This window comes from Chlamydotis macqueenii, chromosome 1 (genome assembly GCF_036417535.1).
Source record: "Chlamydotis macqueenii isolate bChlMac1 chromosome 1, bChlMac1.mat, whole genome shotgun sequence".
In the NCBI taxonomy this organism is placed as follows: Eukaryota; Metazoa; Chordata; class Aves; order Otidiformes; family Otididae; genus Chlamydotis; species Chlamydotis macqueenii.
This window is the reverse complement of record NC_141556.1, coordinates 186,890,903-186,905,112: the sequence shown is the minus strand read 5'-3', so window position 1 is coordinate 186,905,112 and position 14,210 is coordinate 186,890,903. Positions and strand designations below refer to the sequence as shown.

The window sequence follows — 14,210 nt, the reverse complement described above, 5'->3', positions numbered from 1 at the left end:
GCCCCCCTCCCCCTCCCCCTCCCCCTCCCCCTCCCCCTCCCCCTCCCCCTCCCCCTCCCCCTCCCCTGCCACCGCGCCATTGCGCATGCGCGGCGGCGGCGCTCCAGCACCCTCTCCCTCAGCGGCTCGAGCCTCCCCCCTTCCCTCCGCCCACCCCCGTTCATTTGAATATGCTAATGAGGCGGTTACCGGCAGTCCTATGGTGGGGCCGGCAGGCGGTCACGTGGGGTGGGGACGTGTCCTTCAGGGGCGGGCCCCGACCTGCCCAGGCTGCCTTAAAAGCGGGCGGCGAGCGAGGAAGCGCCTCAGTCAGAGAGAGAAAGTGCCGGGGGGTGTGGGGCTGCGGCTGCTCCGCCTGAAACTTCTGAGTAACATCAACAGGGGGAGGGGCGGGCGGCGGTGGAGGAGGAAGGTGGTGGTGGGGAGCGGGGGGAAGGTTAGCAGCAGCGCAGCCCTATCCGCCTCTCCCTCGTAAACCAGCCTGTGTTGGGCTGAGCAGGCCCCTCACACAAAGGAGGGCAGGGCAGGCAGGGCTGCCCCCCCCCTTCCCCCCCGCTTCGGCAGAGGGGCAGCGGGGAGGCGCCCTTCCCCGTGCAGAGCACTCACAGCCACTTACTCCTTTCCCGTCCCCCGTCTTCTTCTTCTCTTCTCTTCCCCCCTCTCCCTTCCTCCCGCCCCACGGTTCTCCCCTCAGCCCCCCGCCCGCTGTCCATGTAGCCGCCCGGCCGCCGGCCCCTCCGCACTATGCCCATCTTACTCTTCCTGATAGACACGTCCGCCTCCATGAACCAGCGCACCCATCTGGGCACCACCTATCTGGACATAGCCAAAGGCGCTGTAGAGACTTTCATGAAGGTACCGGCTCTGCCTTGCGAGAGGAGGCGAGAAAGAGAGGAGAGAGAGAGAGTGACTGTGCGGGGAGGGGAGGGGGGGAGGCAGGGTGCGGGGGGCTGCCTGGGCTGGGGGCGCGGGGCGAGGGCGGGCGGGGGGGAGTGCGTGTGTCTGCGGGCAGGGAGGGGAGGGCCGTGCCGAGCCGAGCCGCGGGGCTCCGGCGGCACCGCCGCCGGCTCTCGGCTTACGCTCTGCTTTGTCCCCCCCCCGCGCCGCAGCTCCGAGCCCGGGACCCGGCCAGCAGAGGAGACAGGTACATGCTGGTCACTTTCGAGGAGCCTCCTTACGCTATCAAGGTAACCCCCGGCTCATCCCTCGCCGCCCGCCGCTTCCCCCCCCCCGCCCCTCCACTCCCCCGGCCTCCTTCCGGCCCCTCCGCGCCGCCGCGGGCCGCTGCCGCCCGCCGCCCCCCCGCCCGCCTCGCCCGGTCTGCCGGCGGTCCGGGAGAGCTCGGCACACACGGGCTCCGGCGGCGGCGGCGGCAGCGCTGACATCAACATGGCCGACATTTTTTTTTCTCCCCCCCCCCCCCGCCCCGTGTGTGGTGTGTTGAGCAGCAATGAACTGTGGGGGATATTTATTCAAGTTGGGAGAAGTGACAGCAACTGCGAGGAGAGTTCGTCTCGGAAGGGGCGAGCGGGGGAAGGACCGACTTCAGACCGGAGAGACCGGACTCGGAAGGGGACGGCACTTCCCTCACTCCCGCTGGGGTTGGGGGGGGAGGGACGACGGGACGTACCGGGGCGGGGGAAGGGGGCGGTGGGTCCACATGACACCGGACGGTGAACCTGTTGGAAGCCGTTTCACGGTGCAGTGGACTTCCATCTGGAAAGGGCGGTGGGAGACCGGTGTACATAGCTGTGAGGCTGGTGCATCGGTGACCTCACAGAAATTTGTCCTGTGGAACAAATAAAAAAATCTTCATTTGATAGATGTGGAGCTCTAAGATCTATGAGAAGTATGCATTTTCAGGCTTTATGGAACAATGCTAAATATTAGTAACTTCCGAGGTGTTTTGTCAGCATTTGGAGTCAGCAGCATGTGGCAAGGAAGGCTCTTTGTAGCCTAACAGCAAAGCAAAGCTTGTATCTGGAGAATAAGTCTTCTCACGTTTCTCTTTTCAGGCTGGCTGGAAGGAAAACCATGCAACGTTTATGAATGAACTGAAAAATCTTCAAGCTGAAGGACTTACGACTCTTGGCCAGTCCCTAAGGACAGCTTTTGATTTATTAAACTTAAATAGATTAGTAACTGGCATAGACAACTATGGGCAGGTAGGTTGACTGTTAATAGGTGGAAAAATCGTAAACCGCAAACTTCCCAGAGACAACAATTAGCTAGTTGTCCAAAGTGGCGTCTTCATGAAATACTCAATATGGGAGCTTCAAAAGGAAGCAGAGCTCAGATAGTTTGAAGAAATGCACTCACTGCATTGGCAAAAAAAGTTTGGCACCAAACTTTTCTTTCTTTCTTTTTTAAAGTAATTTAGTTATTCCTCAATTTTAAAACCGGTATAGCCTCCAGGTTGACCTTCTCAGTTAAACTTTTGTCTTTTTTTTTTTTAATCAAATCTATGTTTCAGAACCTTAGCTGATGAGCCTGGTGGGGTCATGAAAACTTTGCTTTCTCTGTACAGAGATGAGCCGTTTCTCTAACCACACTGCACATCCAAAAGTACTGAATGGCGCACAACTTTTTCAAAGCCCTTTCTTTCCAATGAGTTTACTACAACTTTTCTCTGCATACCTGTATTTTTATAAACCTGCTTGTGTCAGAGCCTTGAGAAGCCGTGCTTTTCTAATGTCTATATTGCAGCTATCCCTTTAAAGCAGGACTTACTTTTGGGGTGGGCCAGCATTCTCTTGCTCAGTAGCATAAAAGTTGCTAAAAGACAGTAATTCTAGGTTAAACATGTGCTTTAGGAAACTACCTAGTTGTTTCTGGCACTGCATCAAATCCTGGACTTGTTTTGCACAGAGGACATTATTAGTATTGGGCAAAGTATATTGTGTATTTGTCACGTGGGACATACTAACTTGAATTTCCCCTTTTCGTTTGTTATTCTCATGTAATGCTCCCTGTGCTATCTGAGAATTAGTTACTGCTCTTGGTGTTCAACATGGGAATGTGGTTGTGAAAATAAGTCCTCTTTCTCCCCCTCCGCTTTCCAGTCTAAGCAGAGTCTATGTGATAACATGCCATGTTTGTTTAGGAAGGAAATTTCTCTGTTTCTTGTTGCATTGTATGGCTTTGCCACTAGGTGATCAAGCGAGCCTAAACATTTTAAAAATGCCAGTTTAGTGATGAAACTTAAAAAAAAAAAGTGCTACTTCCACACATGGTTATTTTTTTGTCTATTACCATCTGCTGTCCTCTTATGCATCTGTGTGCTAATATTTCCCATTTTCTGATGTTTTTGTTTAGGTAGATGAGCTACACAAAGCTTTTTTAAACATTTAACACTGTCGGCACACACATGAAATACTTGCTCTTTCCCATTACTACTGATACTTACAACATTCTAATTAAACCCATGTCAAATAATTTTCTCTAAGTGAACCAACTGTGCTCAGCTACTCAATCAAGTGGGCAGTTGAGTTGTCATGACGGTTTTGACTCGCTAGTAGTGTTCATTACTGCCAATAGCTGCTCTTTTGTCTGCAGAGCAATGACTTTTTCTTTGCCTGATCCATTTTGGTTACAAGTTTCTATCTGGGGTTGAGCCCACCCTTGCTTTATGCATATTTTTTTGCTCTGTTCCACATATGGAGCTGGCTGTTGAAGAGGTGTTCACATCTGCAGTCAGGTGACTAAATAGAAATTCCAACTTTTTTTAGTGTCTGCAAAATATATTAATATATTGCAAGTGCTAGGTCATCTGCTGCTTAAGTCACATCTGCTGCTTAAGTCACAGGTTCCCATTTTGGCTTTACTAATCAAAGTAGCGATTTTTCATAAATGAGATCAAATTCTGGAGCACTTAACTGGTCCTTCAGCAGTCACAGGATGAGATCCAGGGCAGTTAACTTTCCTGAACTTCACATTGGCCTTTGAGCGCTATGTCTCATTATCCTGCCAACCTCATATTGTTCATGAATACTATCTAAAATTTGCTCTTAAGATAAATGGATACTTAAATATACACGCTATGAGCAACTTACAAATTCAGGATGACAAAAGTGGTCAGAATGCTCAGTTGCATTTGAAAGAGTTTTCACTCGGAACATAAAGTGCTGATTCACTTTTTTTTTTTTAAAAGAAGCTATTAATATTAAGACCATAAAAGAGTAGTTAAGTAAAATGTTTGAAGAGTGATTATCTTAGAGTGGGAGGAGAAGATAATTTTACAAAAATCCAACATTTAGATGATCTTAGGTGTGATGTTGTGTGAAGTAATAAATCCAAACTTTTATTCTTTTCTTTGGGAAATTTCTCTTTCTTAACATTTTGACTGTCGTGCTTGTTTTTTGGTACATTGACAAGCTTTTAAGATATTTGCTAAGATCCACTTGTTCACATGTATGAATTGTAAAACGGATTTTTATTATATGTACAAATGGCAAGACTTGATACAAGCTTGATGGGATTTTTCTGGTTATGTCATCCTACGGCAAGATGTTGTGTCCCCCTGCTGAGCGTGAACCATTTGTTTAAACGGCAGCGTGACTCGCTATACTTGATTTCTTTCAAAATAGACCAGAGTTCTCTGTCAGCTGGCTTCCTGAACAAGAGTGGTGGCTGAACGGTCATTTTGAAATTGAGGAAAACCTGCCGCTTCATGTTTTCTTGCAACATTAATGTTCAGATTTTTAATACGAGTATTTATCATATTACTTTTTCAGTAAATAAGTACTGACTCAGTTGCTCATGAAGATTGAGTTACAAAGTGTACAGCTGTATTAGCTGATCGCAGTATCTCACATTCAGATCTTAAAGAGACACTGTCAACACATTTAGATTGTTAAGAACCTGGAAGATTTTTCATAAGCTGTTTCTAAGGTTAATGCTATGGTATGGCTTTATAAACTCTTTATCTTACCTAGTGTTCTTAGATCCATATTTTTGTGAATATTTTTGTCAGCAACAAAAGATTTTGGAAAGTACATGTATTTGAAGGTGACCATTCCTTTAAATTTTACAGCACTTTCAGATTTATAAATTCTGTATTCTGTTACTTGAGTCCAATAATAGTTATATTTTTTTCCCCCGTAGTATGCTTTGTGCTGATTATGATAGTGGAAGAATGAACCTTCAAACAGGGTGTCAGCTTTTAGCGTTTGCTAAAAATAGCGGTCCTCTTCGCCTTCTACATTTTTGTAGACAGCTTAGGAAAAAATACAGGATTTGGATGTCTTCAGGAAGAAGGCAATTTAAACACATTAAGGTCAGTGAGGGCTCACTGTCATAGCGCACAAAACATTCTACTTAATTAGCCCAGTTTGCACTTAGCTAGTTGACTTCTCTTTGCATATTTTCCCCAGTTCAGCTTCTCCATTGTTTCAGGAAGTCTGAAATACCAAGCCTTTTCCTAGCAGATTTTTTGTCCTCTTGCAAGGCACTCCTAAATCTTACAGCTGTGGCTTGTTCAGCAGTACGTGTGTAGTGACAATTTAACTGCGTAGTTTTGAGTGAGGCAAACGTGCAATTTGTTACAGTTGATGGAAGGGTTAAATACTAAGAGATGTGTTTCTCTTTCTGTGGAAACAGAAAACGTGAGGAAAAGTAGCTATTATAATACAGTAAAAATGTAAACAAATGGTTTAATTGAACCATCTGCGTACTTCGATTATTTGCAATTTGTAGTGAAGTTTCTAAGACTGATCTCTGAATCTAAGGTAGGTGAAATATGTATCGATGGTGTTTTGATACGCACATGCAAAGGATCAACACAGCACTACCAAAACTTGAATCTGATGGATGTTTGAAATTGCTAAAGCTCTGATTCCCTGATACCTCGCGTTTCACCTTGCCTATTGTTACTTGCGTAATGAAGGTCCCTTACTATTTTTTTCAGCAGTATTGCATAGAATGAGGTTTGAGAGGATGAAATATACTTACCTGAGTAGATTTCAGAGTGGTTGAGTTAATATATCAAGGTATTTTTCCAAATTTTTTCAGGGTGAAATTTTATTTTAATATTGCGGCTAAAAATAGCGCTTTTCAATAACATAAGCTTTTTATGAGCTTTTTATCTCACTAGAGTATTTTGCACATATTCTTCAGCATCGTAATTATTATTGATATGGTAAAACCGGCTTAGAGGTGAGTTTGACTTTTAGACAAATTTGATGTAACAAAAGCGCATGCTATCGTAGTTGTTTTGAAACCAAAAAGCCAACTATAATGCTTCTGTAATCCCAGTGGACTTGGGACAGGTATTATTCATTCACAGTGGTGAATAAGGTGCTCTCTGGATTTAGACTAATAGAAGAAACACTGTTTTGATGATTTACCAGGCTATGTGCAGTCTTCGTGAAAGCTTTTTTTTTTCTCTCTTCTTTCCTGCAGTGCATTTCACATACCTACAAAAGCATAACTTAAGAAATTTTGAGACAAACTAAAATGCAAATTGAATTCAACTGACTAAGTATATTTTGAGAACTTGAAAAATATGCTGAGAGCTGGAAAGACCAATTTCTGACCTGGAAGTTGGAAGGTGTCCAGCATTTAATGGCATTGTTGTTAAACACAACAGTTTGTTTTTTTTCCCCAAGGGTTTTATTTGTACCATGTATGACCATCAGACAATCCAATCTTACATTAACTGCTAGTTTCTAGTTGTTCTGAAGGTATGGTTAGACCCATTTGTAGTTATAGTAGCAGTATTGCTGATGTGTTCACACAGTAAAACTTTATGTTCATCTGTAGAGATCAGCATGTTTTGTCATGATGGCTTAAATACTATAGCATTCCAAACACCTGTAAATAGCATACCTAGGAGATCAAGTCTAACTGTGCTTGTAGGCACAGGACAGCTTTGTTACATTGTACACTGACTCCTTGCTTATGTACTTATCGGTGTCTAAGATCTGCTGAGCTTAAAAAAAAAAAAAGAATAATCACACATATAAGTACTGTCCCCTAACATTGCATACATTATGCTTTTTCAGTGATATGTTCTATTTTCTTCAATTTGTTGAGCGGTTTTATTTTCCAGTTGTTTTTTGAGGATTGTTACTGGATTTCCTCACTTTCAAAAGTCAAAATCCTTCGAGCGTGACTTTTCTTGGCGTTCTGGGGTCATAAACACTGCACTGGAATGGCCTGTGTTGAGTATGCATCCAAATTTGGAACCAAAGTTTAGGTTAGCACTTCCTGCTTTGTCATGCTGGCATGATTATACCGGCAGTTTGCTTCTCATGTTGGTAGGCAGAGGTTTGCATTTCTAGAGCAGCTCTACCATTCTCTTTTGTTTTCCCCTTCCCCAACAAAACCAAATGAGAGAATTCCAGACTATGGAAAACAGCATAGCAAGCTTAAGCATGGTCTTGGCAGAGGATTTCTCATAGTCTCCTCTTTTCTGTGGAATAGAAATAGTTTTAATGTAAACCTATATACCTGTTAATGTCAAAGATCTACATGTGAAGTGCTGGTGAAAGTCGATCTTTCTCACCTGCATGATGGAATTAAGCACATTGCCTCCAATTTATACTTTTTTAGGCTGTAACCTTTAAACATGCCATCTTGTCCACTCTTGAAACGTTTGTAATTTTTAGTTAGTTTTGTTTTATAGTATGCTCTAATGAGAGCTACAGCAGGCATTGCTGCAAGTGTTTTTTCACGTTGCGAGGTGGAACTGTGTGTCTTTCATCCTTCCCAGAGCAACAAAGTTCACTAAAAGTTTTAATAATAATATCTAACTTAAGTGTTCTTAAAGTCATTTGTCCAGTTGTAATCCAGTATATTTTTAAAGAAGAATTTAGAAGTTAAAACCAGTTTACACAAAGTACTTTATTTTTTTCCGATGAAAAGGATCTCATAAATCTTTTTCAGTAGCAGAAAGAAGTGAGATACTTGCTCATGCTGTGAATGTGAAATATGCTTTGACCACTTTGAATCTTTTAAGTGCTCAGTATTTCGATAAATTTGATTTGGAAGGGGCAGTGCCATAACATGTTCATTGTGGCCTTGATATTTAGGGGTCAAGTGAGTGCAGTCATGCTGCCAAAGCCTGAGCGGATGATGCAAATATCTGTCTCTGGCTGATATTCACTAAAAAGTCATCAGAGAAAGACTGAGGACAGTTAGGAGTAGGAAAATATTATCTCTTGACTTTCTATCTGGAGCAATTTATTTGCATTTGCCTCAGGTCATTACAGACTCCTTGGATATACTAGCTTTCTTATTTGGGCGCTTAAAGGTGCGTGTCACATAGTTGAAGTATTCTTGTCTTTTTGGAATATATTTGCACTTCATCACAGTCAATTGTCAGGGAGACAAAGCAAATACATGTGAAGCCAGGAGTTTGGTTATCTTTTGAAGCACAAGTGTTTAATTTTTTTTTTCCCAATGTCTCAGTTTATTCTCTTTAAGCTTGTTTTCATTTTCTTACTGGATGATGTTTTCATTTTCTTACTCAGTCTTGGATTTCTGCTGTAGACAGTCCATATCTCTGAAGCTTGAAGGGAAAAGCTGTTATTTGTGTGTGTGTGTGTCTGAATTTTAGTTCAACTGAGACTCAGTTGAAACTAGGATTGTGTTGCTTGAGAGTCTCACTTGCTATTGCTTTTTCTTCTTGTAGTACGTTCTGTACCTTTAACAACATAGTGAGTGTTAGATCATAGAATATTCCCATATCTGCATCTCCTATTTAAATAATATATTAATGTTTCCACTTCATGTTGTGATTTTTATCATCGTATTGCCTGTTTTTTCAAGTTGTTTTCAGCTGTCGTTTATGCAACAGATTGGAATTTCATGTAATTTGTGAGTGTTAGCATCTAGGTAATACAGAACTTTTATCAAACGTTCAGTTTGCGTCACTTGATTATAGTGCTAATTTTAAGTGTAGACCAGTTTCATTTAAAGAAAAACTAATACTTCAGATAGAAGATAGTGGTTTTAAGTGTATTTAGGATAAATCTTTCATATCTATTAAGAGATCCTTGATTGTTTATTTTACAGTGGACTAGCCCATGAGCCATTTCTGATGGCTCATGATTTCTGATGATCCTGTACTGTATTTCTGTGATGTCTGCAAAGGATATCAGATGTTCATTAAGTATTTTCTATGTATCACAATATTTTTACTAGTATAATTCTGAATAATGACAGGAAATAGGATTTCAGATTCTTTATTATTGCTTGTATATTTTATTTAAAAAAAAATAAGATTACAGGAATGTACTTAATCACTTTGGTACCATAAAGTTGGCCCCTAATGGACTAAATTTTTCAAAAATGTATTATATAGGAAATTTCAGTCTTACAGTAATGAGAAAGCAAGTATCTTACCTAAGCATCTGTTGTTTTCGTTCTAGAGATAGTGTCGCTGCCTCGGTTGATCAGCTTGCCCTAGCTGGTGTAAATCTACAGTCCATTATAGATTTAAGCCCAGTTTTTTTTCTAGTGGGGAAACTAGGTTAGTGCCTACAGTTGAATTAAAATAGTCAGGTAAGGCGTTGTTGGCTACCAGATGAGATTCCTTAGTCAGGAATTTTGAGTGACTGTGATTGGGACACTGGATAGATAGGACTTCTGGTTGTATGAGGGGACAAGAGGATTTGTCAAAATCGGATCCTACTGTGTTTAATGTAATATAGATGGTAAGTGTGGATCTTGCAGCACTGCAGTGATAGATAACTAGAGTAGCAGATATAATACAAATAATATTATAAATATTATATAGATATAAGATATTTAGACATATCTGTGTAGATATAAATGTTTATTATGTCTAACATAGTTCCAAAGCTTTAATATTGGAGGCCTTTTAGAAGACTGATCTAGCAGGAACTGCGGTGCAGATGACTTGTCTAGTATGGGGTTTTGACGGTAATTCAGGGGCATACATTGAAAATAATGCTTAATGCCTTCTTGTTGACTTGGCCAGGAAACTTTTACCTGAATAATCACATTTGATGTCTACTCTGTGTAGCTACTCCCATTTCCTTTAATTTCTAGGATTTTTTCTATCTACATGTAACTGCTACTGCTTGTAGAGAGCAGGGTGTTAATCTGATTTCATCTAATAATAATGTTTGAACTGTGCGTTTTATCAGTGTCTCCTTGAGTCAAAAAGCTACATTGAACAAATCCAGAACATTTCTAATCAGAATCAATCTGGGGCACTGACATTCTTTCTTGATGCTCAGCATACAGAACATGAGTGAAAAGTGGTCATCTCTTTCTCCACCAATACACCCCCCACCCTCGCACCCCCCCCCCCCGCTCCACCAGGGCTTTGAATGCCAGAATGCTGACTGGATTGTACGCATCACTATATGTAAGACATACCCAGTCTAGATGCCTGCTCTGCTCCTGAACTTACAGCCTCTTGCCTCTCGTGTGCTCGTAGTTGTGCCAAGCTTGCTTGAAGTTGCGAGTGTGACTTCACACGAAATAAATCAGTGATTGATTCAGATCCTTAATAAGCTGGACTGTGAAGTGTAGTGGTTTAGAATCTGTTTTAAAACAGCTAAGTTGCTCTTGCTGTAGTGTTGATAAACTCTGAGAGGGAATTGTGGGGGAGTCTTGGGGCAGTTATTCAGAAGAAGTGCCCTGTGACCATGAGTCAATAAGCGACTTCGTTAGCTTGTCAGTACTCTGGATTGATATCCTCAAAAAGATGGGGAGAATTTTGTATACAACTTTGTCTTCACCTTTTCCCATTGTTTTTTTTTTTTTTTTTTTGTGTGTTTTCTGTACTTGATGTGCTGGCAACTGAGATTCGTTACCCTTCTCCAGTATATGAAGAACAGAGGCCTGGCTTAGTGCTGTGAATTGCACCGACTGAGCCAGGATCAGCTACCTAAAGTCATTGCTGTGAAGCAGAAAGACTGCAGTAATTAGAGACTTGATCCAGGGCTTGACAAGATCAGTTATTTTTGGAATAAAACATTCAGAAATATTTTTAGGAAATATGACCAAAATCATCTTTAAACCCAGATTCTTTGGGGCTGATTTTAAAGTTATGTTTGATATAGATGGTTATTTTAGGATTTTTTTTTTTTAGTTTATAAAAGCTCAAATATAACCTATTTTTAGCAGCTTGCATTTACTGTATTCAGTCAAATAACTATGTAAACCGCTAGGACTTGTTGGTCGATTTATCCAATTTCAGATAATTCCGGTAGTGATTTGTTTCCTAATCTAACTAACGGATAAGGTGCATCTTTTTTTACGTGCCAGTTTCCATTACCTTAAAAATAAGGTACAAGTTGTGATCACGGTTAGTTTGCTGCTTATATATTTCAATTAATTCAATGTAAGGAAAAGTTAAAGTTCTTCCTTGTTTGATACTATCATCTGTCGCATCAGTGCTTAAATGTTAGTGACTTTTTATTCTTTTTAATTTCAATGCTGTTCTTTACTGTTTATTTACTTGCTGGAGCTCACTATATATGAAGTCTGTTCAATGGGTTGGGTTTTTTTTTACATTGTAAGTAATTATCATAAATTGTGAAAAATTCAAGGACTGAATTGTTTTTGCAGCTTACCAAGGACCTAATCTAAATTGGAGCACTTAGAAGTTAATCAAGAAGTTATCACTTATATAAGATGTTATTTAGAACTCAATTAAATTTGTTCTTAGATGAAAGAAACAGGACAAGCCTTTACACTAAACTGGCATTTTTGAAACTTAGTGACTTAGTGATGTTGGGAACTCCGTGATTTAGGCACGTGAAGACATCAATGTATCTTGGGATTTTAAGTTTGATGTCTTGGTAAATCCTACCATATATTCATTTTTCCTTTATTGTGTAGTATGAAAATAGGCTAAAAATGCTTCCTTAACACCCATACCTTCTGTTTTCACACGTGCACTATTCAATATGAAGATTTTCTATTCCAAAACAATCTCTTGCATTGAATCTCATTTGCAGGCTTCTTTGGGTTGCTTTTTAGTTTGGTTTTTGGTTGTTTTTTTTTTTTTGTCTGTCAGTTTTGGTTTTGTTCTTAGTACAAACTTTTTGAGCAGAATTCCAAAATGACTGAAGTTGTGCAATTAAATTGTCTTTAAGCAGTACATTCAGTGCCAGACTTGGGAATCCAGAACGTGTAAAGTTCTGAGCATCTATAAAAATTATTCTAAGCACACACTTTTTTTTTATTGTTTTTGTTGCATGTTTCTAGATGGATGTGCAATTAAATCATTGCCTATAGAAAGCAAACTTGCAAGCTCGGCAAAGCAAGCAGCTGATACGCTTAAATTTATTTCTATGGGGGTTTTTTTTGGTTTTTTTTTTGTACAGAGGGTTTGGTGTCTTTTTTTTTATGCAATTCAAATAGCTGTTTTGTCTCTGTAGTATATTTAATTATAGGAAGTGATATTTTACTGTTTTGGTTTTCTTTATTTTTGCTGAGGCTTCCAGACTGGGCAGGACAAATACAAGGTGGCACATGTTTGGAGCTTCAGTAGTTGAAGCCATAAATGATTATTTTTTAAGACTTTTTAAAAAAATGCTTAGGAGCAAAGTACTGAGGAGCAAATGACATAGTCATCCCATTTATTTTCCTAAATACCTTAAATTTCCTTTTCTTAAGTGGAAGTTATGTACCCTATATGGAGATAGCAGTTGTTTCAAGAATGCTCCCTTCATTCTTATATTCTGTGACTCGTGTGCTGAGGAGTTTAATTTCTGGCTTGACTTTGGGAAAAGTGCTGTTGCACTTGTGTTCTGCTTTGAAAACCTTTTGCTAACTGTTTCTTTTAAACCTGCAACTCATTTGTTCCAGTCACCTGAAATACAGAAAGCTTCAGTTGCACCACCAAATCAATGTCCTAACTGTGTGTGCAAAAATAATTTAAACTGCTGCTAATCTGTAGTGCTAGTAAGGGATGAAGCAAAACCCGTGTAACTACCTTGTCCACAGACATTCTAAATAACAAACTGTGATTAGTGCACTTCATGAACATTGGAGTAACTCTGAGGTATTTGCAACATAGTTAATTAAAGAATTGTCTAGGACATGAAAAATTACTTTGCCTGTAATAACCTTGCTGTAGCCTATAGGGAAGGTCTCTGTATATAGCTGAATCTAGGTTTTGGAATCTCCTCACCTTGTGGAGGAAAGGTCTTTTGTGGTAGTCATCCTTACTGCGAAATTGTTGCCCTTGATACCCTGACTTTAAGAGTGTGAATGAGTGCAGGATAAATCATGGCTGCTTGAAGAGCATTTTCCATTTCCTTGGGGGAAGAGATGGTGAGTTAATGGAAGCATGACTTCAGACCTTGATAAATTCTAGTATACTTTCTTCAGGCTCTGTTTTTAAGGTCTTCTTAAACTGATAAAATAATTTGAGATAGAATACTATCTTCTTTTAGCTTCAAAAGAAAAGGGGGAGTGGGGAAGAGAGAGCGAGAGAGTGTCTGTGTGTGTGTGGAATACAGTTGGATGTTTGTGGCTGAGCCTTCCAGAAGATGGACAGTTGGCAGCAAAAAAAAGGGAGGAGTGGAATGACAGTATGTGCTGTCCCTGGAGTCAGAAACCATGACCAAACTGTTGGATTAAACATAGTGTTAGATCAAGACATTAGGGTTCAGTGACTAGTTACTTCTCATTTGTACTCTTACGATCCTTTAGGGTTTTTTAGGTATACATAGTTTTAGAAAGCAAGTATTTACATGCTTCTGTGTATTTTGACATAGTACGCAAACAGAGCATGCCTTGTGTTTCTCTCCTTGTTACTCAATCACCTGATACAAGGATAGATTTTATTAACTTGTGCCCCCTCTGCTGGCTAATTTTCTTATTACAAAGTAAAAATACAAGTTTGTGTAGGTGGGGTACTCTATAATATGCTATTTTCGCCGAACATGAATTTATAAATTCATGAAGTCCCTTTTATGGGGGTAAAACTACAGTGAAAACCATGTGAGTCCTAATTTGTGAGAATCAGTGGTGGTGTTGAGTGTTGGTCTTTTCATAGCGCATAGTTATTGTCATGGGCTCAATCAAGACTCCTTCAGTATTTGTCAAACTTGTTTCTTTCCTTCATTACTCAATTGAAGAGATTTGGTGTTTTTACCCATCCTGTATGTGTGTATTGTTTCATATACAGAGGAGCTATAGCTTTGTGGTTCTTGGGACCACTTTGAGCTTCTAAAACCTGCTACTATCTTCGGCATTTCTGATGGTAGTCACTTTTCCCCCAA

The 14,210-nt window shown here is 40.5% G+C and overlaps 1 protein-coding gene and 1 long non-coding RNA gene across 6 annotated transcripts in view; one reads left to right on the top strand and one right to left on the bottom strand.

Annotated features, from left to right (window-relative positions):
• Nucleotides 1-340: 340 nt before the first annotated feature.
• The window catches only part of INTS6 (integrator complex subunit 6), a 46,925-nt gene continuing 33,055 nt past the window's right edge, over nucleotides 341-14,210 (top strand). For 3 of the 5 annotated variants that reach the window (XM_086771900.1, XM_086771902.1, XM_086771901.1), the window contains exons 1-3: nucleotides 450-855; nucleotides 1,110-1,187; nucleotides 2,016-2,165. In XM_086771900.1, the coding sequence (XP_086628026.1) occupies nucleotides 745-855; nucleotides 1,110-1,187; nucleotides 2,016-2,165 (339 nt within the window). In that variant the 5' untranslated portion in view covers nucleotides 450-744. The other 2 variants (XM_086771898.1, XM_086771899.1) reach the window with 2 other exon arrangements.
• LOC147602359 (uncharacterized) lies at nucleotides 1,452-13,242 on the bottom strand. The gene is made up of 3 exons (XR_015261689.1): nucleotides 13,115-13,242; nucleotides 6,345-6,413; nucleotides 1,452-1,789 (listed from the first exon to the last, which is right to left on the bottom strand). It is a non-coding gene; the product is annotated as an uncharacterized LOC147602359 (long non-coding RNA).